Raw genomic sequence first — 27,975 nt, forward strand, 5'->3', positions numbered from 1 at the left:
AAAGAAGAAAAAGAAAAAATAAAGGACTGTAGACAACACAATGTGGGATATTCTGCTCCCCTCTCTCCTCATATAAAGTGATATGTATGAAACGATTTACATTAAAAAAACAATACAACTCGGTGACAAACAATGACACACACACACACACACACACAAAGGAATTTGCAAAGATTTATATACAGGCCACCGCTTAATTCGACTGAATCTCCCCAACACACACACACACACACACACACACACGCGCACACACACGCACACGCACACATTTCATCCTCACAAAACATGCCTTTCAGTCAGTCTGTATTTATTAATTTTTTCTGTTATTCCACATATTGAAGCTGGATGGCTACTGAAAATGCTTAAAAATTAGGGGGGAAAGGGAAAGTAAAGTAAAAAGTACGAAATAAGAATTAATCAGCTATAGTTTATTTTTCATTTTTCATTTAGTGTTAACAAAATATTTCTCCCTATGCTACAGCTCATTCAAAGAGCACAAAACAGATATTTTCCCTCCTCGTATATATATATATATACATATACATATATATATATATATATATATATATACACACACACACACACACACACACACACACATATATATATATACACACACACACACACATACTGTATATATATACATGTATACATTTATATTTATATATACAGATATACTGTATGTATGCATACATATACACATGTATATGCACATATATATACAGATACATACATATACAGTATACCTATATATACATATATACATATATACACATATATAAATATATATATACATATATACATACATACAAATATACTGTGTACATATATATATACACACACACACACACACACACACACACACACACACACACACACATATATATATATATATATATATATATATATATACACACACACACACACACACACACACACACACACACACACACACACACACACACACACACACACACACACACACAAATATATATAGAAAACAACAACATTAAAAGACGAAGTGCCAAACTACTAGCTTATTCTAGCTTTTTATCGTCGTAGCAAACCCGATCCAGGGCCATATCTGATATGACCACCGAGCCGTTCAACACTCAGTAGAATCAATGCATCCATTGAAGAATTCAGGAAGTTCTTTCCCAGAAGTTTTTACCGCTCTTTAAAAAAAGAAAGAACGCACTAATAGAAAAAGACCACCCCTCCCCTCTATTGCATACAGGCACCCAAGGCATTCGCGAAAAAACAAAATAAATCTTTATGTACAGTAACATCGTCCATTCTGGGACTCCGCCCATTTCCCCAGACGCGTCCTGGCTTCAGGGAATTGAAGAGCGGCCAGACGTCCATCGGTGTGCAGTGCGGAGAGAGGAAGTATTTCTCTCCGACTGCGCGTGCGTCCCGCCATAACAGACACGGACCGAAGCTCCGATCTGATTTCTCCCGTCATGTGAAAAAGCGCAAAGAGAAAGAAAGAAAGAGGAGAGCTCATCGGGCCCGAACGGCCACGGCAGATATCGATCTCTAATTTAATTGAGTATCGACTTCATCGGATCCTCCGAGGCGAGGACATAATCACATGCGCCATTTGTTCCCGTTAACTACTTTTGTTGTTGAGGGACTTAGGGTGGGTGGGGGTGGGTGGGGGTGGGCTTCGTCCGTAAATGGGTCAGATAACATGTGATTTGTCATGGAGGAGAAGTCGAGAAAGACAAAGGCCTCCGATGCCGAAATCCGTCCGTTCAGCTCCTATCGGCGGAACTTTCCACTGGATCGCCAACAAAAGCGCTTTGACGATACTCTGTTGACACGCCGAAAATCCCATAAGACCCTCGTGAAAAGACCCCTCCCCAGACGGTTGCATAAGTCTCTGCCCCCGCCCGCCGGGGCGCTGGAAAGTTCCAGAAATGTCCTTGGATATACCGACCCTTCCGTGCGGAAGAGACCACTGCGGGGCCGGAGGGGCCGTGGGAGGGGGTTTCTTTCACTTCACGCCGGTTCCGTTGCAACGGTGGGTTCGGTCTGTTCGGGCGGAGGTGGGTGGAGGAGGCGGGTGGGGAGGGGGGGGGGGGATGGTGGTGGAGGCGGAGGCGCAGTGGGGGGTGGGGGGGGGGGGGTTGTGTTCCTCAGCTGTTGTTGCTGTGGTTATAGGTCCTGCAGGGGGAGGGGGAGGAGTTGGGCTGGTAGTCGTACTTGCCCAGCGCCGTGGGGTAGTAGGTGGTGGTGTAGACGTTGGTCTGCTGGAGGGGAGACGGGTAGAAGTTGGAGCGCTCGTCCGGCAGCAGGTTGTTCTTGTTCAGCGTCTGGGAGAGAATGGGTGGTTGAAGACAAAAAAGAGAAGGGGGAGGAGGATTCAAAAGGGCAGAATTTGTTTACAGCGGCAGGTGGTGTTGCGGTTGAGGTTGCGTTTCGTCACACCACAGCAAACAGCGCACAGTGTCCCCCTCCCCAAGTGAATAAATCGACTCAAACAAGCCGTGGCTTCACGGTGAACGCACGCCACGTGCATTCATAAGTGAGGCGCAATATTCTGACAAATGTAATTTAGTTCATGTCGGGCAAGATCAATGCCTGAACTCACAAGATGTCGTGAATTTACTATTTTCTTGCTTCACAGTAACAGGGGCTAAGAACACATTTGATCTAATGCAGCTGCAGAGTGTCTGGTAAAAGCCAAACATAAGGTGAAACCCTTTCCCGGGGAAGCATTGTAATCCATCTGAGCAGCGCCGAGGCCTGGAGGCAGCCCGGTAATCAGGTTAGAGTCGGCGAAATATACGACGGCGGTCGTCATAAATTGGCCCGGAGTAGAGGGCAACGCCATGAATAAACAGCGCTCTAATGACGCTGGAGTGACACCCGACCTCCAGCGGCGTGTTGCCCCTCTCCTTCTGGTCATTAAGCCTAATGAGACGGGGCTCTCAGCGCCGCCACGGTCCTCATCACCAATCCCGGGCAGAGCAAACAGCCGCCGCAAAACAACAACAATAACACATCAATAAGCTAGCGGGGAGGCGGACGCCATCCAAAAAAAAAAAAAATCCGTTAACGGCCATTTTGGGGTTCTGTATGTTGAGCTTGCAGGGGGAGGGGGGTTGGATCTAGGAAGCTGTGTGGAGTTTACAAAGGCGAGGTGGACCCTGACGAATGAATGAGGCAGTTGTACTTTGGGTTTCATGTCGGGCTAAAGTTGTGTTACCAAAGTCTCCCAAAGTCAGTCGGGCAGAGACCTCTATTCCCTGGTATGGATGCATGGTTTAGCGGGAGGCCATCGCTTGGCTTGCGCATTAGCAATCTAATGGATTCCATTATTAAGGACTCTGGCCTGTGGGCAGGTGGAGGAGGACACTGGCCTTTAGTTTGTTGTATTGTTTTTTTTTCCGCAAGAGAAAAAAGGGACCGCAAACTGGCATGGAAATGAACTGTAATCCATCTTCGGCGGTTTGTGTTCTATTGAGATAAATGCATGAAATCAGTTCTACATAAAACATGAATTGCATTTGTTGCCCTTGAACGTCCAACATTTATATACCGTGCCCGGGTGCGTGTGCACGCTTTTTTTGTTTGTCCTTCTGTGTGTTCGGAGATGCTTTTGGTCATGATTAGGGGAATAATTTTTGTTTAAATCAGGGGTCTTCAACCCCAGTAGAGAGCCCGCGGAGGTACTGCAGTGGGTCAGCCATTTTTGGAAAATGCCAAAATGATTTCTGTGAAAACTAAAAACATGTTTTTTAATTTCCGTAACCAGTTGAAAGCGAGCCGATTCGCAGCTTCTGACCTTATGGTGCATTCAGAAACCTCAGATTCTTGAGTAACGTTCAAAAACCTCGACATTTTAAGTGACATACTGCGTCTCTGACGGACGTAACTGGTGCCTGGCTGAACTTCAATAGTAACACTGGTCTACTGGTGACTGCTCTACTAACCGAACTAAACTAAGAGAAACAAATCGAAATCTAAAATAAAAACACACAGGTTCAAATGGTGAATTGATTTCCGAACTGAAGGACTTGAAACCACCAGGCTCTTCATGACGATCCACCTGCGTCATTCATACCTTGAACTCCATGGGCGTGTACTTCTCGTTCTTTGGTGTGGTGTTGCCCTTGTAGTTGAGGTGGTTGGGCGTGGTGGGGTGGATGACGGCTGACTCCTGCGAGGGCTTGTGGAAGCGCTGGCAGTAGACGTAAACCAGGAAGGACAGCAGCCCGGCCCCCAGGAAGCAGGAGACCCCCGTGGCGATGAGGTGGATGGAGGTGAACGCTGGAACGGGCGGCGGAGGAGAAGAAATAGTGATCGGACTAACTCCCAAGTGGCCTAATGGTCATTTTTTTTAGGAAAGATGACATTCAAATATTTAGAACTTACTATTGAACTTATAATCAAATACAGCCTATTGATAGATACACCAGACCGAGTGTATCTGGTCGATAAGTGAGGACCCGTGTTATTTGACGGTAAAGGGGCGTGGCCATTGTGAACACTAGTGTAGTGAATACGGACTGAGAACGGTGATGAGATGACATGTATACAGTGTACAGTATATAGTGTATATATAGTGTATTACAGTATATAAAGTATATATAGTGTATGTAGTGTATAAAGTATATATAGTGTATAGGGTGTATATAGAATATATAGTGTATATAGTGTATATAGTATATATAGTGTATACAGTATATAAAGTATATATAGTGTATGTAGTGTATATAGTGTATATAGTACATATAGTGCATATATAGTGTATATAGTATTTATAGTGTATATTTAGTGTACATAGTATATATAGTCTATATAGGATATATAGTATTTATAGAGTATATAGTGTATATAGTATATATAGTGTATATAGTATTTATAGTGTATATTTAGTGTACATAGTGTATATAGTCTATATAGGATATAAAGTATTTATAGTGTATATAGTGTATAAAGTATATATAGTGTATCTTCTTCTTCTTCTTCTTCTTCTTTCGGCTGCTCCCGTTAGGATATAGTGAATACAGTGTATATAGTGTATAAAGTCTATATAGGATATATAATATTTATAGTGTATATGGTGTATATAGTGTATATAGTATATTATAGTGTATATAGTATATACAGTGTATATAGTATATATAGTATTTATAGTATATACAGTGTATATAGTGTATATAGTAATTTAGTGGATATAGTATATACAGTGTATATAGTGTATATAGTATATAAAAGGTGATGTGCGATGAGATACTTGACGCTGAGGCTTCGTGGTATTGTACACAGTGTACAGTACAGACTGGTCAGAGAGCTGGTCCTAAGTCTCAACGGTCGTAAAACAGGTAGGTCGTTTAGTGAGGACTTCCTGTAACATTTTACTCAACGAAATGCAAATTGCACCAGAGAATCTGCTGCATCCCCATCCCCAATTCTGCACAAAAACATGTCAGGTTTCACTTATATGACAATGTTTGAATATGTTTCGTTGGTTGTGAGCTTTTAAGGCGACGATGTTGACTTTAGTTATATTGAGGACCATATGTATTGCCACGTATACACCCTTGTCGACATAAGGTTTACCAATAAAAATACCCCAAATACCATCTACAAATACCAACTGCATATTATAAATATCTAGCATGAATAGATCAAAACAAATTAAGTAGCGTGGATATGTGTTGACGTTCATATGGAAATGAACACGTAATGCGTGAAAACACGAGCACCACAAACACGATGTACACACACACACACACCTGCGTACACCAGTCGTGTAGGCAGCTGTTAATCCACTTACCTCCGCAGTGCTGGTCCTTATCAAAGCCAGATGCAGGGAGAATGACTGCAGAGAGTACAGGAAGACAGGATCAGACACAAGCGCACGCACGCACGCACAGACAGACAGACAGACAGACAGGCAGACAGACAGCCCAGTGATCGTAACATCGGGGGGAGTCGAGACGTGCCAGGGTAGAACCAAAACGCACTGGATGAGAAGCGGTACATGGGGTATGAATGTGTTTGTGTGTGTGTGTGTGTGTGTGTGCGTGTGCCTGTGTGTGTGTGTGTGTGCAAGCTCTCCGGGGAGACTTTTTTTTTGCATCAGGAGAAATTAGGATAAAAAAAACAAACAAGTAAAAACGTTCATTTGGAATCTAGAGGGAGAGATTACATTGAAAAGTGATTTTTTCCTACATTTATGAACCTCCGTTGGAATGCGGTTGCTGGTGTGGACAGGGATCATTCACAGCTCTGACCTGTAGCCCCCTCCGATGGGAGGATCAATATCGAGGGTTATTTTCGTGACTTTGTCTTTTAAATTTCTCCCACCTCCTCGCCTAAGACGCTGGCGATCTGGCGCTCTCGTGCTCACCAGGTATTTGGCTTTGTGAGCGCGTCGGGAGGAGTCAGGACGCTGGCGTGCCGTGAGAGATCATTTTCGTGAGAGAGCCGCCGAGCAACAGAGCGCTCACCACGCACGCGCGTTCAACTCAATGGGACTTAATTAAAGTTAGTTAAACCCACGAGGAGGAGGAGGACGGGTTTGATCCTCCGCAAAAAAAAAAGAGATGTGTCACGGAGTTGGCAGCCTGGGGACGTCTCAATGTGTGTGTATGTGCAATTAGTGCAAATGAGTTCATGACCGTGAGGACGCTGGATGAACGTGATTGTTGGCTTTTCACAGACGACCGTGATGGAATGGAGACGATCGGGGAGAGGGACGGGGGAAGTGTGTGTGTGTGTGTGTGTGTGGGGGGGGGGGGGGGGGTCTCACCAGGGATCTCGTTGCAGTCCCGCCGCTGCGTGCTGTTGCCCACGCAGGGCGCCGAGCCCTGTGTGCCGCACGTCCGAATCCGCATCTGCAGGCCTGAGTCATCACAGGCCGACCACAGGGACCAGGCCATCCAGCCGCCTGATGAGACACACACACACACACACACACACACACACACACACACACACACACACACACGCGCGCGCACATATGCACGGACCCCGTCAGTCCAGGAACTAAAGCCGCTGCGAGGACACTGACAGCTTTTCCGAAGCCAAGCTGTGAACACATGAAAGGCCGCCCCGCCCACCCCCTGTTCCCAGTCCCCGTAGCAACAAACAAACAGTCCCCCAGCTGGCCCCGGCGGATGAGCTCCACCAACAAGTGTTCTATGAGGCAAACAGGATTTAGGGGAAAAGTAAACCCCGCAGAGAATATGTGTGTGTGTGTGTGTGTGTGTGTGTGTGTGTGTGTGTGTGTGTGTGTGTGTGTGTGTGTGTGTGTGTGTGTGTGTGTGTGTGAGCGGGCAGCGGAGATGTTTGTCTCCCGGACCGAGCTCTCGCTGTGCTTCCGCAGTGGGGGTGGCCCGGGCGATAAACAAGCTTCCCTCCCGGGAGGAAGACGGCTCAAACTGTCCCGCCATCACCACAACCACCACGGTAGTTCACTCTCGAATCGCGAACGAAAACAGCGGTGAGTCGTCCTCAAGCCCAGATTCCAGAGCTGAACCCACTCTTCTGACTCTCATTCACCAACAAAATAAACGTGAAATGAACGAAGCATCAGGAAGTTTTAGCGGCTCTTTTCACGGAGTCACTCGCAAAGAGCCGAATCCCCAAAAAGAGCCGTACTTCTCATCACTACACCATGATGTGTAAAAGCACCGGAATGGAATAACTTTGGGAGAGCGGTCCTCGGAGGGCAGATGCAACATGCAGGTTAGTTATTCAAGCAGACGAGTTCAGTTGAGGGAGAGGACATTTTTTTTTTTTTTTTCTGTTGTTATGTTATTTTTCTTTTCTTTGACTGGACTTGGATTCTTTTACCTTCACTACCGGTCTGGCATTCACTGATAGGTCGCTCGCTCTCCGGCTCCAGTGCCGGCTTCCGCTCTCCTCCGGCCGCCACCTGCTTGTCTGCCCAGAAAACCACAACGCACTCACATTCCTCCCATCTGCAAAGCCTCCTACGTTTAATAACCGAGACCGCGAGCCCCAAACTATAATTGCTTCATTTATTTCCATTTATTTGCGTCACCCAGCCGACCTGCATGACTGTATTGTAGTCGGCTCAAGGCTCCCCATTAGTATTCCGTCGGCGTCCGCCTTCCTGCTGTCCTCCATTACCGCAGGACTCTTCAATCAAATGACCTGTGACAGGGGCATCACATTGCCGCTCTAACTGACAAGCAGCAGTCCTCCAATTACTCACGAATTTAGGAAAAACAAGGTTAAAAAAAGGGCATTAGTTAGTAGCCTGGGACCTCGGTTAATGGTCGATAAACAAGATTGGAGCTGGAGTCCCTACAGGAGCCCGACCGGTTGATCCAAAAGAGGAAAAGAAAAATATTGTCCGCGATCAGGAAGGCACAGGGAAAATGAAGTATTCAAGTAGCGATGTACCTTTCTTCCTCCTCCTCCTCCTCGGCACGACAGACCGTACTTTACCCGTGAGTGACAGTTGGGCTAATTCGGCCGACGAAAGAATGACAGTTTCGACATAACCGCCGTTTTAATTGGCAATCCATTCACACGCACACATTCTGACGCGTGCTCGCAAACACTCCTGTGTATGTGCTGTCACGGGTGCCGACACAAACACACACACACACACGCACAAACACACACTGTATACACAGACATGCAGGCCCATACCCCGCCGAGGATGTATATTTATCTAGGCCTTGTTTATGTTTCACGAGAAGCGATTAAAAATTGTATTATATGAAATGAAACAAATAAATAAATAAATAAATAAAAGAGAAAAGGCTGCCTGATACAAACCACTGTGCCTGTTGCCCTGAACCTTATTATTAGTTGCAATACCGCAACTATATTTTCCTGGATTAGCAGCGGGGATCACTCATAAATATTTCAGCATCCTTGTGGGAGCAGATTGAGAGTTGTGGGGGGGCTGTAGGGACGTCCTTGTTACACACATCACATCTCACGCTAGGATGAAAATTCCAATATAAATGTGTCCCATAGCTACTTTGAATAAATACATAGTTAGTAGGGGTGCAATGGATCAAAAAACCCGCGGTTCGGATCGTATCACAGTTTTGAGTCAGGGATTGGATAATTTTTCGGTCCAGCAAAAAAAAAAAAAAAAAAAAAAAGACAAATATAACTTTGTTTTCCATTTATTCTGTAAAACACTTTAAGTGTTTTACAGAATGAAACCATTAGCCCATGGTCTGAAATGAAAACAACATTCAAGAAATGTCTTAAGAAAAAATCTTAAAATATATAAAATATTCAATACTCAATTGTTAAATGAAAGTGCAGTATGAGGGACGCATGATACGTTCTTCCTTTAATAGTAGTGAATGAAGAAATGATACAATCTGCCCCCACTAACTGAATTTAATTCCAGTAACTCACCAAATGTCATGAAAATTGGTTCAGAATTAAGAGAGTTGAAGTCCATTTTGTAGAGAAGTCTGCATCTCGCAATACACCTTGTATTTGTTTACTAGTGGATCTTGACCGCTTCCATATGGAGGACGGGCAAATGCATAGCGGCGGCATACCGCAGCTCATTCACGACATGTCGTAAAGCAGCAGCACAATAGTGTGACGTACTATCAACCAATCAGAGTAAAACAGCACGCATCTGTCGTGTTTATCTTCTTTTCACTGCAACTCTGCATCAAGATTTCGGGAAATATCACTTTAAAAGGTAACAGCGATAGTAAAACTGTATTTCACTATGATGGTTACATTTTGCAATTGATCCGAGGTTCACATGCGTGTCAAACTGTGGGGGGGGGGGGGGGGGGACATCCGTACGGAATCAGGATCAAGGATCATCTACGTTCCGTTACACCACTAATCTACACCACTATCCATCCATCTATCTATCTATCTATCTATCTATCTATCTATCCATCCATCCATCCATCCATCCATCTATCTATCTATCTATAAATCCATCTATCCATCCATCCATCTATCTATCTACTCATCTATACATCGTTCTATCTATGAATTTATCTATGTATGAGTGGTTAATTGATTTGGTGCAGTGACGAGTTCCGTAGTGCTGTGTTTGTGTGTGTGTGTGTGTGTCTGTGTGTGTGTGTGTGTGTGTGTGTGTGTGTGTGTGTCTGTGCGTGTCCCTTACCGTCGCAGGTGTGTGTGTTGCACAGGGCCTCCTCGGTGTGCAGGCCTATGCAGATGTCCCCTCCAATGCCCGGGGTGGGGTTGTTGCATGAGCGGGTGCGCTGGTAGTGCCCTGCACCACAGCCCACCGAGCACTGGGACCAGGATGACCAGCAGGACCAGGCGCCACTCACTGGGACACACATACACACACACACACACACACAAAGAAAATCAGCAATTTCTTCTAACACTACCTAATGAACCAGAAGAGTCATGTCGCCCAACTCATCGACCCACAAGGTTTTTGGCTGGCGGCCATCTTTAACGGGCTGTTTATTGATGCGGGGGTTGGTTTGGCCCAGATATCCCAGAGTTCCTTTCAACAACATGACGGAGGGAAAGACCCAAAGGTAGAACTGGTACAGGGGGAGGGGTTTACTTTACAAGGCCACTACAAGTCTGTTCTCTAAAGTACTGGATATTGAGGAATAATATGAGAAGATTTTTATCATTGGATAAGACGATAGTCCAAACTTCCGTGTCTATACTGTAGATAGGGAGATAACAGTGAAACTATGATCAAAACAGTCATTATCGTACATTCTGTAAGAGCGCGAACATAATGATGAAGTCTAGCTTATCAATCATTTTGCTGGGGACCCCGCTGGGACCTCCTGAAGGACCCCTGGAGGGGTCCCCGAACCCCCACGTTGAGAACCACTGCTCGAGCAGAACCACAACCCACGCCAGAGAGCTGATGGAGGTGTTCCAGTCGGCCTTCATCTCCCTACATCTCTCTCTCTCTCTCTCCTCTCCTCTCTCTCCTTCTTTCATCAGCCGCGCCCAGTCTCCACGTCTATCGACCTAGCCCTCTCTAGTTCCTTCTTTTGTCTTCCTTTTCCCTTTATACCCCCGCCGCTCTCGCTCTCTCAACGCACACCAAGGACACGTTTGCTCAAACACGCTCTCACCATCTATTTCAATCATTTTCAGTGATCTCTCCCACCTTATTTCTTCTCTTTAATCTCATCATCAATAACTATCTCCTGCTCATTCTCCCTTCTGGCAGCGTTGACCTTTGTCGTTGGCGTCCACCCCCACCCCCCCCTCTGGATCACACCACAGAAAGTCTAGCTGGACCCCCGAGAGACATGGTAATAATTTAGCTCACCAACTAATACACCCCGGCGGGAGGTAGCGCCCAGGGGTTAGAGTGACCGCAGCTTGGGCTTTGATAGGGTCTAAGTGTGTCAGGCTGACTGAGACTAAAGCTCATGCACCCCCGGACACCCCCCCAGATTTAATTTTAGGAGCATTGGCTGGTCATTTCAATACACTGGGGTGGTTGGTCAGCCCTCCGCAGACCGATGATATATCATTTATTCATACGATGCCGGTCATAAATATTCAAGGGAAGGCTCCTCAATAAAGATCCTGGCCTCTCTCTAATGAGCGCTGTGTGCTTTAGAGTTAGAATCGGTGCATGTGAGTTCTTAATAGGTAGGGTTTAGTATGTGTTTCCATTCAACGCATGCATGCACACGCCAGTGACAAGACAGACATATGGTACGTTGTTTGTTCAGATTTGTATGTGCAGAGGTATATATATTTTGCTCCAGCTTAATGAGCGGAGCTTGAGAAAGCAGGGGCCAGTGGTCAAGGCAGAGTTCAGTGGTCAGGGCAGGGACACACACACCCTTGCTGATTAGGTCTGGACGATGGAGGAGCTGGAATCAGATAAACTTCAGCTGGCAGGGCCGCCAGCCACCATCGCTGTTGCCGCGGTAGCTGGTAACCATTAGCTAATGGAACTAATGATCCACTCAGCAGCACTTTATGTGTGTGTGGGTGTGTGTGTGTGTGTGCACATGTGCGTGTATTGGTTTTACTTTGTGAGTGCGCTTGTGTTCATGCCCCTGTCTGAATGCTCTTGAATAACTAGCTCCGTAGCTCTGCTGACTGTGATGTGAAGTCGCTTAATGAGAAATGCACTCGTAAGTAGATTTGTAAGCCAAGGATAAAAGCCTCCGCTAAATGACTAGAATGTAAATACATGAATAAATGGAAGTGAATGTAAATAAGCGCGCGTTCGCTCGCTCTCACCGGGGCAGGCTTGGACGTTGCAGTCCTGGTACTCCACAGGCGAGCCTCGGCAGTTGGCGGGGGCGCTCTTGCCCTCGAGGCCGCCGCAGCCCCGGCGCCGGGTGCGATAGCCCTTGGCACAGCTCTGGGAGCACGTGGACCAGGTCTCCCAGGACGACCAGCCAGCCCCGGACGTCCGCACCACAGGGGTCCTCAGGAGGTCTTCCACCAGGGCTACGAAGAGGGCGGTGGAGGGTAAAAAGAAAATGAATTCACAGCTCATCAGAAGGGGGTAAGAGTATCAAAAAATTGCAAGAAGCTTTATTACCTGCCAAATGTAGTACCTAAATATAATTAATGACACGTATTCACAGTCATAATGTAGTCATATTCTCATACTTAAGTCATAACCAATTATACTTGAGTACAACGCTCAAAAAAAGCCCTGGAGCATGAGCTACATTTAAAACTGCCATTGTTCTTGCTTTTCATACATTCAGAAGCAAGGACAGTGTCCAACCCTCTCAAATCTCAAATGTTTATCAGCGGAATTAGTAAACGGCGGCTTTGAAATGAAATGAAAATTAATTAGCGGCGTATAACCCAAGAGGAGGCCCATTGTTGTTGACTGGCTGTCAGATTTCGTTGCACAAGCCAGTCCCACCGGGTAACGGGATGAAATGATGTTGACAGAACAATTTCGAAAGCGTGGCCTCGACGCAGTGCTCCGCGCCGGATTAGATGACGTCACGTGACAAACAGTACGAGTGGGGGTGGCAGACTCGGAAAAATCCCAAAACTGTACCGATGCAAAGGGAACGTCACATGCTCTCCAGGCTGTGTGCAGGCATCCGAGGGTTCAATTTGATACGTTTTCAGACCTTCAAATTCAAATCATCTCTCTTATTTAACAAGGTATTAAAGGTAAGAACTCTATATTCATATACTGTATTTTTACCAAGGTAGAGGTGAGTATTCCAGAAATAATGAAATGATAGAAATAGAAACAGTTATGAACTAGAAGATTCTATGAACTGTTATCAGAACAGTTTATTTTAGATTAGATAGCAAGGTAAGTGATTAGGAACTAGAATAAATCCAACCTGAACTTCAGACGTTAAGGACCTGTAGACATCCTCTCTCATCTCTCTCGCCCCGTCCCTCTGTGTTGCTCTCCCATCAAACTTTCTCCCGGTTTCACTCTCTTTCTCTCTCTCTCCTGCACTGTGACCCCCCCCCAGCTGTGTTTCCTCAGTTTGTCATGGCGCTCATGGCCCTGCAGGCGCCTGCAGGTGGCTGACAGAGGTCGGCAGGTAATCGATTCGAGAGCAGGGGGCCGTGGAAAAGCCACTAGTGGCGAGAGCACTGGACTGTGACCCTGAAAAGCCTATTCTCTCTCTCTCTGTCTCTCTCTCTCTCCCTCTCTCTCTCTGTCTGTCTCCCTCGCTCTCACACCCACACACATACAAATTTGCGGGGCGCCAGAGGGGGGTGCTGGACTGTGACCCCCTCGCTAACAGCATGTAGGGAAGCTAACAGGCCGAGCAGGAGGTTCCCTTTCAGCGTGTCGCCGTCCTGCTAGGAGAGTGTTGAGCATGCTGATTTCCCATCGCAGTGTTTGTACAGGTGTGTGTGTGTGTGTGTGTGTGTGTGTGTGTGTGTGTGTGTGTGTGTGTGTGCGCGTGTGTGTGTGTGTGTGTGTGCATTTCTGAGCATGCACGTGTCCCTACGTGCACATAAATCCATATCGGATAAGATCTTACTCAGCTCTACCTCTGATGTATCACAGCTGCTGGTTAATATTTAGCAGGAGCACAATCAGGGGTTTGACATTCAAGTCCCGGAAGACTTTTTGTGCCATTTTTCAAAAGGCAGAGAACCAAAAAAATCCAGCCACAAAACTAATGTGGAATACACACACACACACACACACACACAATCGGAAACCCCTGGTGGAAACCACTCACTGTCCGTCTCGCAGGCCGCCGTGCCGTCATTGGGGCAGAACCGCGTCTCCACCTTCCTCCGCCCGATCTGCAGCTCATGGGGGTCAGCCAGGTGGGCCCGGCACATATAGCGCACCCTCTGCTCCTGGCGGGCCCCGCCCTGCGTCACATTGACGGGCATCCAGGGCGTCCAGGGTGTGTTCCTCTTCACCTCGGGGCACGCCTCCAGGTTACAGGCCTTGTACTCCTGGACAGGGGAGGGGAGAAGGTGTTGGGTTAAGTTTGAAGGTTGGGTGCTGTCTCGATTCACAGTCCTCATTAGAGATATGTGTCGCCGACCCCACAACGCCCTCGCTAAAGCTATGTGCCTTCCTTCTAAGCGCACAATGAAAAAGAAATGTTGACATTTTGTTTCTGACATTTAGCAGGCTTTAGCTTTTTAAACACTGGGCTTCGCTGTTGGGCAGTCTGCTCTCTCTCCTCAGATGACTGATTGGGGCTCTGGAGAAAGAAGAGAAAGAGCCGTCGCTTCGCTTCCTGCTTCTTTGCCAGCTCACCTTGACGGACACCATCTCCACAGTCTAATGATCAAAGTGAAGGCTCTGCACCGTGCGCCAACACGCGCCACGACAGGGAAGATGGATAACGTCTGACTCGGCTTCTGCCACAATGTCTCTCTCTTTATGAGAGACATATTACGAGACAACATTAATTGCATATTTATCATTAAACTAATTGAATGTTCGCGGTAGAGAAGGAAGGGATGGCATTGAAATGTTCGATAATCAGGAATGTTATGAGCCAAGGCTCAAGCACTTTGTGTGTTGTGTGTAAATCTGTCTTAAATGTGTGTGTGTGTGTGTGTGTGTGTGTGTGTGTGTGTGTGTGTGTGTGTGTGTGTGTGTGTGTGTGTGTGTGTGTGTGTGTGTGTGTGTGTGTGTGTGTGTGTGTGTGTGTGATTTAGCATTTTCCTACCAGCGCGCAGCCTGGGCAGCTGTTTCCGTTCTCGCAGGATCGCATCCTGGAGTGGACCCCGCCACTGCACTCAGTGCTGCACTTGGTCCAGGACCCCCAGGGGGACCAGAAGATAGGCTGGGGACAGGACACCCCCTCGTTACAGAACCTGCAGAGAGAAGGCCTGGGCATTTATGCTATTCCAAATCATGTCAAATGATCAACAGTACAAAAACATTTGAGATCTAAAACCAGAAATGGAATATGTTTGTAGAGGCCGTATCCATGGTCCTAGCATATTATTGGTCCACCAATAACCAGAACTGGTCTGAGAATGCAGCAATATCAAGTTGCATTGATCCTTAAAATTCAGAATGCTAAAATACTTTTTTTTTTTTTTTAACCTGTGCTGTCAGCATGCTGGGCATACAACACAGAGTATTTGTGCCATTGCATCTAGGACAGAATTAGTCTGCAAGTGGAGTTCAAGTTCTCAACCTGCACTGCAACTCTATATTAATTCATAAATCATCAAGAACTGCTGCAATAACTCTGTCCTGTAGACGACCTGTAGAATGACAAGAGCACAGTTTTTGGTTATACTGAAGAGAACCACCACCAACCCCCCTGTTTGGAGAACTATTTATCATCTTTGGGTCTATAAACAACTGATCACTACTCCAAGAGGGGGAGAATCACCACGGTGAGACAAATAAACATAGAAACAAACAACATTAACACAAAAACATGAACATACGATGACAACATGTATTGAAAAACAGTGAATTAGGTCCAGGAAAACTGGAACTACAACTGGTCACGTGGTCTCTTCCTGTCATAATTATGACAGTAAATGGAGGAAAGGAGAGGAATGTAACCAGAGGGTACTGGGGTGCACTCGAAGCAGTTGTGGTGGTGTGTGCGTGTGTGATGGGACTGCCTGTATGTGTTTGTGTGTGTGTGTGTGTGTGTGTGTGTGTGTGTGTCTGTGTGTGTGTAACTTGTCCACCGGTGACTGTACATGACTTATCCAGCCCGGCGTGAGTGCCAAGTGCCCATACACGTAGCAGCGTGTGCCCAGCGTGGAGCCAGCAGGCCGCCAGATACGCAGGCCCTCCACCACCCCCAGCACCCGGGGCGCCTGCCGCAGAGCTGCGCAGCAGAAGCAAAAGGCCAACAGCCATCCCCAACACCCCAACCCACACCCACAACGGAAAACAGTCCCCCCAGGGGCTCCGGAAGGCACCCGGCGCTCTCCTGCGAGTCCTTCACGCAAGTTGAACCCCAATCACTCGCACCCCTCCTGCCCCGCAGACCCTGGTCTGAATGAATGCTAAAATCCTGATCGCTTGGATTTCTTAGGTCCCACTCCTACAGCTCAGAGTCTAACTATTTAAACAGGAGGAACGGCAAGTCGTGTTATAGCAGAAACGGAAAAGAGCGAGCATGACCCCGTCCACTTTCTGAGGATTCATCGACATCTAATGACTATTTGTTATAAAGTGCCAGCTGAAGAAATATGGAATAAATCTCAAATATGGGATTTTATTTAAAAAAATGAATCTCATGGATTTCCAGTTTAAAGTATCACACAATGCACTATATTCTGTACATTGCACGATCTAGCATTGTCAAGATGTGAAATGTGGGATACATTTGGTCTTATCATTTTATCCAGGCCATGTGAGCTGAGGTTGGTCTTGCTCCTGTGTGAACATACAGTGTTTCTGGCCTTTGCACCCACCTTTCATCTCGGCTCGGCCCCACGCAGACCCGCCCACCGTGCCGGGGCGACGGGTTGTTGCAGGAGCGCTGCCGAAGCTCGAAACCTGTGCCGCAGGTTGTGCTGCACTGTCCCCATGACGACCAGGGTGTCCAGCCTCCGTTCCTACATTGCGAGAGAAAAAAAAAAAATTCTGAAATACTCAAATCGGACCAGAGTGTAAACAAACGCTCACTTGTCCTCAGAGTGTTGAAATAATGTTCCCTAATGAAAAGGGGGAGGGGAGGAGGGGTAATTGAACAGTAAATTATGTCAAAATATTGCAAATCATTTCTCAAAATTGGAAACCCTGGAAACAGAAGCGTCATCGCCGGCATGGAAATGCGTTTCCTCAATTTACTTAAGTGCTTTTTTAGCCCGGGTAGCACTCCTTGTGATTTGATTTGAACACCTACGGCAGGGATTAAATCTAGGGCATTTACCCAGGAGGACAGGGGCCACCAGGGCTCTCAGATCCACCTCCGCCTCTCCGTTACCTTGGATTGTGGCCTTGCAAGGAGAGCCTGGATGTCATCTACATCCTTAAACCACCAGCCTCCCCGCGTTCCTTTTTATTTTATTTTTTTACACTTTTCCTTACGCTTATCCTGTATCCTGGCACGCGTTTCAAAGTCAGTGGGATGCCTCCGTGATACTGAATCGCGGATCCGGCTCATTTGCCATGTAACACTCTTGATGCGCCCAACATTATCTTTAAAGTGTTGAAAAAATGGTGATGCCATATCCTGGTTCATATAAAAAAAAGAAACTATCTATATTCAAAGAGGCACCTTGCGGTCAGCCGTGGTAAGCTGAATACAGATTTGAAAATGTCATGATCAAATGTATGCAGCGTATGGAGAAAGCCCTGCTGACCTCAGAACGTACCCCAATATTAATGAGAAAGACAAAATAACTAAATAACTACATAAAACAACAGCAAGTCACATCTACCTTAGTTTATTACCTTTAAGAATACCATATTTTATTACTCATTTGAGCTTCATGAAGCTGGTTCTGAAAGCGCTTCTCATCAGCTGATGACTCGCTGATCAAATTGAAAAATCTGGGCTATCGATGACAGTCGGCAGACTCCACCTGCCAAAACACTGACAGCCATGCTGCTGTCAAATCTGTTGTTGTATTTTAAGGTGGGTCACCCATAAGGTCACCCATATGCTGGAAGCCTGCATTGCTGCTTGTATCGCACTATACACTCTGACAAAAGGTGGTCCTGGCTGAGCTCCAGAAAACTAGTTCAGTGTTACACAGCGTGACCTTGAGAAGCTCAACCTGGCCTCCTACCTGGAGCAGTTGGAGACCTCGATGGTGGGACCGTCGCAGTTCCTTCCGCCACAGCGGGGTGCTGGACTGTCACATGACCTGGAACGACACAGACAGGAGCAGACGCCATCTGCGCCATCGTCATTGTTGCAGAATTGCCATGGCGCCCATGGTCCGAAGCCTCCATCGGTCGTCTGGTTCCGTAACTAAAATAATAAAAAATATATATGTACAAAATAATGACGCCAAAGTAAGCAAAGGGTTAGACTGGGCTAGTGGCAGCTGTGGATGTTGCCTATGTGTGGGCATATTCAACCCAATATTATAAAATTATATATATATATATATATATATATATATATATATATATATATATATATATATATATAAAAAACACCTCTCTTTATGAGTTTGGGTGTTTGTTGACAGGAGGAGAGGTGTCATATTTTGTCAGTCATCCTTGTTTCAAAATGTTTTTTTTAGGTTTTTATAATTATATTGAGATGAGGAACAAGCCTCAGTAAAGGCTCTCACCGGGCAAACCGTAATGTTTTGGCTCCACTGGCTCATGTTGGAGCTGTCCTCCAGGGTGGTGCAGCGGCGCTGCTTCAGGTCCCAGCCGCAGTAGGGGTCCCGTGCCTCCAAACAGAGCCTACAGGGGGCAGGAGACATCATGGGGGAGGCAGTGGGGGGAACGAGGGAGAGAGGGTAAGAGCAAGCAAGGCGACTATAGAGGTCACCTCTGCAAGGGCTTTTTCAAGCAGCCTAACATTCGCCTTTGAGGAAAAACAAAAAAACTTTGTTGATCTGAAAACTGTCTGACTTCTCGATCTGGCTTCCACCTCTCTCCAAGCCTGAGCCATCCCTCTCTCGCTTTCTCCCTCTCTCTCTCTTTCAACTCTCACAGAGGGTTGCTGGAGAATTGTATTCCTTTATACCCTGCTTATAGGTTATCATTAGGTTTGGTTTTCGGTGAGGGGGTGGCGTTGGGGGTTTCAGATGTTGCTGGCTAAACAGCAACGTTTCCCCTGCAGCAATTAAATATTTGTAAGCTCCCTAGTAAAAGAAAGGCTTAATGATGGCTAATTAGATCGAAAGCCGCTAATGATGAGGCTAAGCCGCCAAAGCCTGATCTGGAAGCCTCTGGAACGGACGATAAAGTGGTCCTCTCCGCTTCTCCTTCTCTCTCTCCGGATATTTTCTTCTCCTCTCTTCACCTACAGTACCCATCTGTATATTTGAGAGGCCCGGTGGTGTGGTTCTTTTTAGCTTGGAGGATGAGGAAGCTTCCAGTGTTGATACAGCGCTCAGTGTAATGTTGGGCTTAGCGGTGAACCCAAGGTCTGCTTACAGTACATCTAATAGAAACACTGCTGCTTAGCCAGCACATCAGACAGCCCCCCCCCCCACACACACACACAAAAACAACAAACTAGTGACCTATCAGCCGATGAGGAATAGAATCCTCCAGTGGTCTCCAACGCCGCGGAGAAGTGCCGAGAGAATCCAACAAATGAGGTCTATGAGCTGCAAAACACCAACAGCTCACCCCATTGTCTGGGATTTTAATTAAACCACGGTACAATTATCGTCTCCAATCTCCGGCACTGATGACACAATCATTATAATGGGCTTCGGTCACAGTTGGGTAAACTCAGTAGCCCCTGTTTGGAAAAGTCTAGCTGGAGCTCAGACACACATTGCACCTCATTCACCCTCTTTCGTATTGTTGGATGACGCGTGACTTCTGCATTGACTGATCAGATCGGAACCCCGGCTGTTTGCTATCGGCTCAGCGAGCACAACCCCGATTCCAAAGCACCTCATGTTTACCGGCGCCACTATTGACACTACACCACCGCATGCACTCCATCACACACAATCAGCTGAGTGGAACTGTTAATGTGAGCCTATTTCAAAGAGGGGGATTAGTAACCAATGTGGGGGGGGCTTTTGTGGCGTATTAGTACCTGGTAAATTGGGGCCAAGAGGCAAGCCAGGCTGGGGGGCATGGGTCTCTGACCCGAAGGGGGGAAATTTTGCATTAATTCCACTGTTCACAAAACGCTGGCCTGTAAAAAGAGAGAGGCCAGATCTTAGAGCCAACTGTCCGTGCCTCAAGCTCTAAAGACTGGTGGAGAAAAAGGAACGGCTCAACAGAAAGGCTGAACCGGCTGTAGCCACGGTACGGGGTGGGTGGGGCGAACACCCACTCATGCACAGAGAAAGGGATACAATATATATGTATGCACCCACACCCCGAAACATATTGAGATACAAGTTCACAGCTAGAAGTATATCTGTGTGTGTGTGTGTGTGTGTGTGTGTGTGGGAGGGGGTATTTTCTCCAGGCTGCCGTGGTATCTGGGCCCAGGGGGCTATTTAATAAGTAAGGATTTACTAGCGCAGGGAAAAAGAGGGAGAGAGGGAGGGAGAGCAAGCAAGGATTGGCGAGGAGTTAAGCTGCCGCTCTGACCTTTCTGCGTCGACCAGACGCTGCCTGCACTTTTTTCCTTTTCCGGCGGCTCACGCAGCGTCCACTGTAAAAGTAAACTAGGGGAGGAGGAGGTGGCGGTGTCAGGAATGGTGGAAGTGGAAGAAATAGAGAGAGATAGAAAGAGAGGTGTATATTTATGTGTGTGTGTGTGTGTGTGTGTGTGTGTGTGTGTGTGTGTGTGTGTGTGTGTGTGTGTGTGTGTGTGTGTGTGTGTCTGTGTGTGTGTGTGTGTGTGTGTGTGTGTGTGTGTGTGTGTGTGTGTGTGTGTGTGCGTGTGTGGCTGCAGGGGAAATAAAAGGCTACACTGCTCAGGGGAACAGGTGGTAGGGAGTGGGATCCATACCGCAAAGGAGAATGCGAGTGAGATTGAAAGTGCATTCGTGCGCCAGGTTCGTGGGCGTGTATATTTTGTGCATGGAAGTGCCTTCTGACAATACCGCTCTAATTTTCTGTACTCGCCAAATCTGTCTGCATGAACATGTTCAGCATAGACAGGAGGTACAAAGACAGAGAGAGAGAGTATAGTTAAAACTTTTGACAACTCAGCAGCGTGCCAGATATTTAATTCAGCAGCCTGGTGGCACAGTATATCAAAACAGGTACCCGCGCTAAATATGGCCTGTTAAAATTTAAACAGAACGGAGCCCACCAGCCAATAAAACAATATGTCTGGACAAGCGTATTAACAAGATGAAACTGATGAATCCTCACCACGGGGGCTGTAAAGGCAATTTCAATGGATTGTGAATGCGATAAAACCCGCTGTCCCCTTAAATTACACAAACGCCGCCGCTCTGCAGTTGAGCATGTCGAGGGAAAAACAATAGCTCCCATTGCCCTTAACATCGAATCCTCCGGGTGTGATTGCAAATATGACACTTTGATGTGATAAATTATGGATGGAAAATGTCAGTTCCTATTAAGGCAAACGGCAGCCAGCGCGGGAAAGATGCTGGCGTCGGGTGTCTGAGAGGTTTGACACAGTTCAACAGATGATGGCTGCTCTACCACCACCTCACAAACACTTTGTCACTTGTAGAGCTGATCTCCAGAGAATACAGGGAGACCCTTCCCAAGAGAGAGAGAGAGAGAGAGAGAGAGAGAGAGAGACCGTCGTCCCAGAGGCCGATTCTACCATGCAGCGCCGGGGCCCCATGATAAATCTCAATAGAAGATAACTGCCTCCAGCGCTTCATGCTAATATGTCCAATTAGCCCTCGATCTGCAGCCATGGCTGATGAGTGATGACGCAGACTCCAAAATACCAGCGGTAAGGAGTGGTGGATGGCGGGTTGCCAAAAAAACCTGCCTGCTATACTGTACGTGTGAGAGTATGCTGTACACGTAAGGGATGATGTGCAGTCGGCCGGTTCTCATCACAAAATAAAGCCCCAACTGTGTGATCAAGACCCTGGCATGAAGCGGAGGGGTCATGTATTAGAAGGGGGGGTTATTTTGCAGTAATGAGCGGCTATCTGCACATCATCCCACTTATTACATGGCTACTCGCTCAATAAAAGAAGGGAGGGACGGGTATACAGGTGGAGAAGTGTTTGCCCGTGACAGCGGCCATTATTAACAGACAGCGGTCGTTATTCAGACATAACTGACCACCGATTGCCGCAATTGACCAATCAGGATCGAGTATTCCATAGAGCCGTGTAACAATGTGTCTCTATGTCTATATGACGACAAAATCATTCCTCTACTGTTATTTACATAATGTTACATCGGCCTACAACCGTGGCTTCCCCGGGAGAAGAAAAAGATAAACAATGGAAATACAAATGATACGGCAACGTGAGGTGACAGATGGCAGCGCAACAAGAGAGAGCAGTCTGATGAAAGACAGGTGAAAATAGGTGGAGGAAGCACTGAAGAGGAAAGTCAGACAGATGGAGAGAAATCGATGGGGGGGTGGTGACGTCACCGCCAAACTGTCACCCTCCGGGAACTGAAGCTCACATTGGGTCTCATTGTTTATTCTTTTGTATTACATTATTGTTTACCAAAACATCTCTCCAAGGAGGGCAGAGCTGGCAACAGAAGGAGGAATAGCAGCAGCCAAAAGAACCAAAACCATTTATGAAACATCAAAAGTTTTCTCTCCCTTTTTTTCTTTGACCAGAACTGGGGTAGGAAAAGCAATTTCAACTGGAAATAAATTATTTTCCTACACTTTTTACAAAGTTCAGTCTCTCCCACTCTCCCTTCCTCTTTCCCTCTCCCTCCCTCAGTCTCAGGCCAGTGTCTGATTGGCCTGCCCCTCTGATTGGTCATACGGGCTTAGTGGCACTGTTTTCCAGGAGTGGCCGCTGACAGGCTGGCAGCCATAACAGCCATTAAATTGGGTTTTGCTGGCGAGATACGTGTGAGATCCCCCCTAGAAATAGAGAGAGGGAGAGAGAGAGAGAGAGAGAGAGAGAGAGAGAGAGAGAGAGAGGGAAGACAGACAACACCTTGTGTAGAGACCAATCTTATAGTGGAAACCACCGCACACATGTAAACATGCACACACACACGGAGCAGGTATGCTAATCGTTAAATGCAAAGTGTGTCCCTTTTCTCCAGCTTTCCTCTCCTTCTATCCCTTCCTACTCGTCTTCTTCATCATCACCTTCTTCACCGTGACATTCAGTTAAATGTCAATACACCAATCTAGTTCAAGAAGTGCACTCATTTTGGTTAAATAGTGCCCGGGCTGGCCAGGTAGTGCTCTCCTTAATTCCCCTTTTGTCTCTGGCACAGCGGGCCAAAAAAACATGGAGTCTGATGGATGTAGCTAGACCAGCGCTGTGACGCAGCCAAACTAAATCACTTACATAGAGGGAAGACAGGGAGAGAGGGAGAAATAACGATGGAATGAGACAAAGCGTATGGAAGGTCGCGCTTGGCCAGAGGTGGCCATCGGTTTGGTCAGATATAATTATCTCCAATAAAGGAAAAGCACACGTACGCACATCTCAGGCAGCGCTTTGAAGACATTTATGAAGCCAGCAAAATAACATGACAGCTGAATGTGACGCCAACATCAATCCACTCTCCAAGTTATGAAACGCTGCCCAACGTGGCCCCACGCAACGAGATATTAAGGCGTAAGTGCTCAAAATTAATTTGATTTTCACTGCGAAATGTGACGTACAGTAATGAACGTCTCATTTCATGCGACGTGTGCTCCTTTTGCAGCCGGCTAGAGATGACCGTTCATGAACCCAAATCACGGGCTTACAATTACATACAAGCAGGCACAGAGAGAGAGAGAGAGAGAGAGAGAGAGAGAGAGAGAGAGAGAGAGAGAGAGAGAGAGAGAGAGAGAGGGGCATGGACACAGTACAGAAACATCCATTATTCTATAGATGGATGGCTTCTTCCTGTGGAAGCATGGGGACGCGTTATGACTTTCTACATAAATCATGGCTTAACATTTCTCGCTCAATGTGTGATATCTGGCCTCGGCTGTGGCACAGGCGCCTCCATTGTTTACCGTCTATGGTATGGGGGCAGTGAATGAATGCGTGTGTGTGAGTGCGCGCAAGCAGGGTGGGGAAACAAATAGGAATGAGCGGCAGAGGAGCCACGGCAAGCCATTTAGGAAAAAAATAATTGTTCAGGTATTGTCTGTGCGCGTCTGTGTGTGTGTGTGTGTGTGTGTGTGTGTGTATGTGTGTGTGTGTGTGTGTGTGTGTGTGTGTGTGTGTGTGTGTGTGTGTGTGTGTGAATTAATGTATGATGGTGTGAACCATCAGGAGGGGGTGGGACGGCCACACACGACGTGAGAGCGACGGTTTTTGAATGGCTCAGCCAGAAAGCAGCACAATGAGAGGAACAGCACTCATGCATGTAGCTAGAGAGAGAGCGAGAGAGAGAGAGAGAGAGAGAGAGAACAACTACACACTTAAAGCATTTCCACAGACCGACCGACCCCCCCACCCCTCCACCCCACCGTGACCCGACACCAAAACACAAGAGCCCAAGGTGCTGTGTGAATGGATAAACCATAGCAGTACACTCAATGTCTTTACCATTCACTGGGTCATCCGAGTGCGGGCGTTCAACGTTCGCCGGTGGCGTTGGCAGGTTTCATAACTCGGAGGCCAGAACTTCCTCCGCCCACGTGCTCTTAAACCCTTAGAACACCTATCTTGCCTATCTCGCCTCCCCAGCCCCATTTTTTTGCCGGTTACCTCCGGCGTCAGGCTGACGGCCGGTTGACAGCGGTCGTATTATGGCGACGGCGGCGCTTTTCCGCTGTCGGCTTGACAGATTGCTGGGGGGAGCGAGGCGGAGAGGCGGACGGATATCAGCGGGCGGATTAAAGACAGTCCTTCCCTTCCCTCCGGCGTGCCCTTGGAGCCCACTGTGTTTTAAACAGGTGGGCCGGGCTTCTGCTGCGTCACTGCACTCAATCATTTCCTCTCTGACCCAACACACAGACACATACATATATATATATATATATATATATATATATAGAGCTTTTTCAATATGCACCGAGCTACCTGCTATTGCTTATGTGTACGTGTGTGCGTGTGTGCGTTTGTGTGTGCATGTGTCTAGAATGGGAGCTGGGGGGGAGAGAAATCGCTCACTGACTCACCATGCAGGCCGCATATGAGAGCAGTCCAAAGCACCGGCGCCAACACAAACAAACATTATGTGCGTCCTTCACACACACACTCTCTCTCTATCTCTCTTTCGCTTTCTTTACCTCTAAATCGCTCTATCTCGTACACATACACACACACACGCACACACACACGCACACGAAGTGAATAAAGCGCCCAGCCATTTGTATGCTAAAATGAGGTTGACTTTGAAGGGCTGTGGTGCCCGGCGCAGGCAGCTTGAGAGCGTTGATGAGATGCAGATGGTTGGACAAACAGCCTCAGAGAGCTTTCCTACCCTGGCTCGACCCCGTGGACGGGCACTTCCACATGAAAAACACTCAAGTAGGTCTCTCTCTGTCTCTCTCGTTCTCTGTAGTTCTCTCGAAGGCGATTCTCAGGCGTCGCCGCTACAAAGATAGACCGCCGCACACGTTTCCTTGCTTATGATGATGCAGATTTAAACACCGATGACGGCCTGAGCAGGAAACAGGACTCGCTGTGTGTTATGCACAGCTACTTTAATTAGATATAAAATTCAACAACAAAAAAAAAAAAGTTTAATGAAGTTAAAAAAATTAAATAGCACCACAAACGAATTTCCTCTGCGGCTCTGGTCGTTTGTCTGGTTCTATTAGACTCCAAGGATTATAGTTGAGGTCTGCAGACATAATAATCCTAGCTGAGGACAGATAATTGCTTCAATGGACGACCGACCTGGTTGAAATGAATGTGTTGCCGCTTGTCATAAAAAGCACATATAAGACAATCAGACCTAAACACCGTATCGTATGTGGAGGCGGCTTTCAGGAGATGGAGGCGGCGCTCCCTCTGGAGCAGCTCCTCACTTTCTGACTCCCACAGTCGGGGGCGGTTTCTCGAAAAAGAAACTCAGACACAAGAGAGACAGTGGACGCTCACATCTCGGTGGTGTAGGTGGAGCACCGCTCCAGGGGGATCTTCACCACGCGGTCGCTGAGCCCCACGAACAGCGACCTGTCGCTGTGGAGGATCTGGAGGCTCAGGATGGGCTCCCTGGCGCCAGGCGGGAGGAGCTCCATCTCCTCCAGGTAACAGCCCTGCAGGCTCTTGTTGGTTGTAGCCAGGGCCTTCAGGATGGTGCCGTACTCTGGGTTGGGGCAAGGGAAGACCGAATGGTGAGTACAGAGGATATGGGGTTTTAGAAAGGCTTTGAAAGGGATGCGTCACTCATTTCGTCCAACGCCCTCACGAAAACATCAATTGGTGTTCTTGTGTTGGCTTCTGTCAAAGAAACACCTTCAGTCCAAAAAAAACAACAAAAAAAAGTTTATTAAGTACATGTACATATATCTAGGTATATCAGCTATATCAAGTCATCTGTAGGGCTGTACTCCGAGAAGGGCAGAACAAATTTCCTGTGAAAAACGTTGCCCCTGAGAAGAAGTTCATGAAAAAACCCAAAGCTAAAAATAAGTAAGGGATAATTACTTCACACTATCTGGCTTATTACATAGCGACTAACTTAATAAAATAATGCACCGAGGCAGAATTTTGATCTGAAATGATTTTGTAACTAGTATGCCCAGTTTGAGAGCTTCCGCTGAGAAAAATAGTCCACAACAATGAAGCTAACACTGAAACAACGTAGTAAACTGTTCACCTTTGTCCTAGATATCACTAACCTATTTACTGATAATAATGTGAAATTGGACATATCTGCAATCATCTCAAGTCTTCCATTGTAGTGATACAAGGGATGTGAATCCAGGCGTGAATTGATTGCCCCTGACCAAGGTCATTATTAACAGACAGCGGACATTATTCAGAAATAACTGGCCACTGGTTGCCGCTATTGACCGATCATTCCAGTATTCCACAGAGCTGTGTAACAACAAGTAGTAATGAATACATAATAGAGCAGATTCTATGTTTTTTTTAATGATTACTTTTTGTTGAATTTGACAGACCTGTGCTGATGTACATGACGTGGTAGAGCGTGTCCATGCCCTGGACGATGTCCACCACCAGGCTGGAGAAGCGCACGTCGTCCTGCATGACCAGCGGGTCCACGGACACCGGCTGCACCACGTCGTTCATCAGGTAGAGGCGCTGGGCGTCCTGCAGGCTGCGCTCCGTCAGACTGTCGTTGGGACCGCCATCCTCTATGGTCCCACACTGGAGGAGGGTGGAGTGACAGTTAGGAGGGAGACAAAGGAAGGAAGGAAATAATGGATGGATGGAGAGAGGGGGGGGGGACAAGGAAGGCTGGCAGGAAGGAAGGGAAAGTAAAGAAAAGAACAAAGACAGAAACTAGGGATGGAAATGGAAAGGAATGAAAGAAGGGAGGAAGACTGGGAGTAAGGAGGAGAGAAGAAGGTAGGAGGGAAGAAATAAAGCAATAAAGAATGCAAGAAAGCAAGAAAGCAGGGCTGTGGCGATAACCGCATTACCACAATACTGTGGTTATGTGACGCCACCATGGTAATGACCTCATTACCGCCATCACTGCAAATATTAAATACGGTGGTACTTTGACTTGCGAGTTTAATTCGCTCCGTGACAGAGCTCGTAATTCAATCTGCTCGTATAGCAAATCAATTTTCCCCATTGAAATTAATTGAAATGCCATTAATCTGTTCCAGCCCCCAAAAACACACCCCAATTTTTTTTGTTACGTGTTTTTAAATAAGAAAAATGTATTTATAAATAACAAATATAAAGAAATAAACATAAAGAAATAAAATGGTTTTATAAAGTGTATTTACCTTG

At 46.8% G+C, this 27,975-nt stretch overlaps 1 protein-coding gene across 2 annotated transcripts in view; it reads right to left on the minus strand.

The window, feature by feature from the left end:
- Positions 1-917: 917 nt before the first annotated feature.
- sema5ba (sema domain, seven thrombospondin repeats (type 1 and type 1-like), transmembrane domain (TM) and short cytoplasmic domain, (semaphorin) 5Ba) overlaps positions 918-27,975 on the minus strand; it is a 121,570-nt gene continuing 94,512 nt past the window's right edge. The window contains exons 11-24 of one of the 2 annotated variants that reach the window (XM_080019818.1): positions 27,174-27,381; positions 26,146-26,353; positions 18,658-18,775; positions 18,145-18,329; positions 16,822-16,965; positions 15,099-15,246; positions 14,145-14,370; positions 12,199-12,411; positions 10,115-10,285; positions 7,816-7,905; positions 6,770-6,907; positions 5,792-5,836; positions 4,073-4,278; positions 918-2,318 (exon numbers count right to left, since the gene is read on the minus strand). In XM_080019818.1, coding sequence (XP_079875944.1) covers positions 2,142-2,318; positions 4,073-4,278; positions 5,792-5,836; positions 6,770-6,907; positions 7,816-7,905; positions 10,115-10,285; positions 12,199-12,411; positions 14,145-14,370; positions 15,099-15,246; positions 16,822-16,965; positions 18,145-18,329; positions 18,658-18,775; positions 26,146-26,353; positions 27,174-27,381 — 2,277 coding nt within the window. In that variant the 3' untranslated portion in view covers positions 918-2,141. The remainder of the gene's footprint in view (positions 2,319-4,072; positions 4,279-5,791; positions 5,837-6,769; positions 6,908-7,815; positions 7,906-10,114; positions 10,286-12,198; positions 12,412-14,144; positions 14,371-15,098; positions 15,247-16,821; positions 16,966-18,144; positions 18,330-18,657; positions 18,776-26,145; positions 26,354-27,173; positions 27,382-27,975) is intronic. The other variant, XM_080019817.1, reaches the window with a different exon arrangement.

Source organism: Zeus faber (assembly GCF_960531495.2).
Source record: "Zeus faber genome assembly, chromosome: 18".
NCBI classification, from domain to species: domain Eukaryota; kingdom Metazoa; phylum Chordata; class Actinopteri; order Zeiformes; family Zeidae; genus Zeus; species Zeus faber.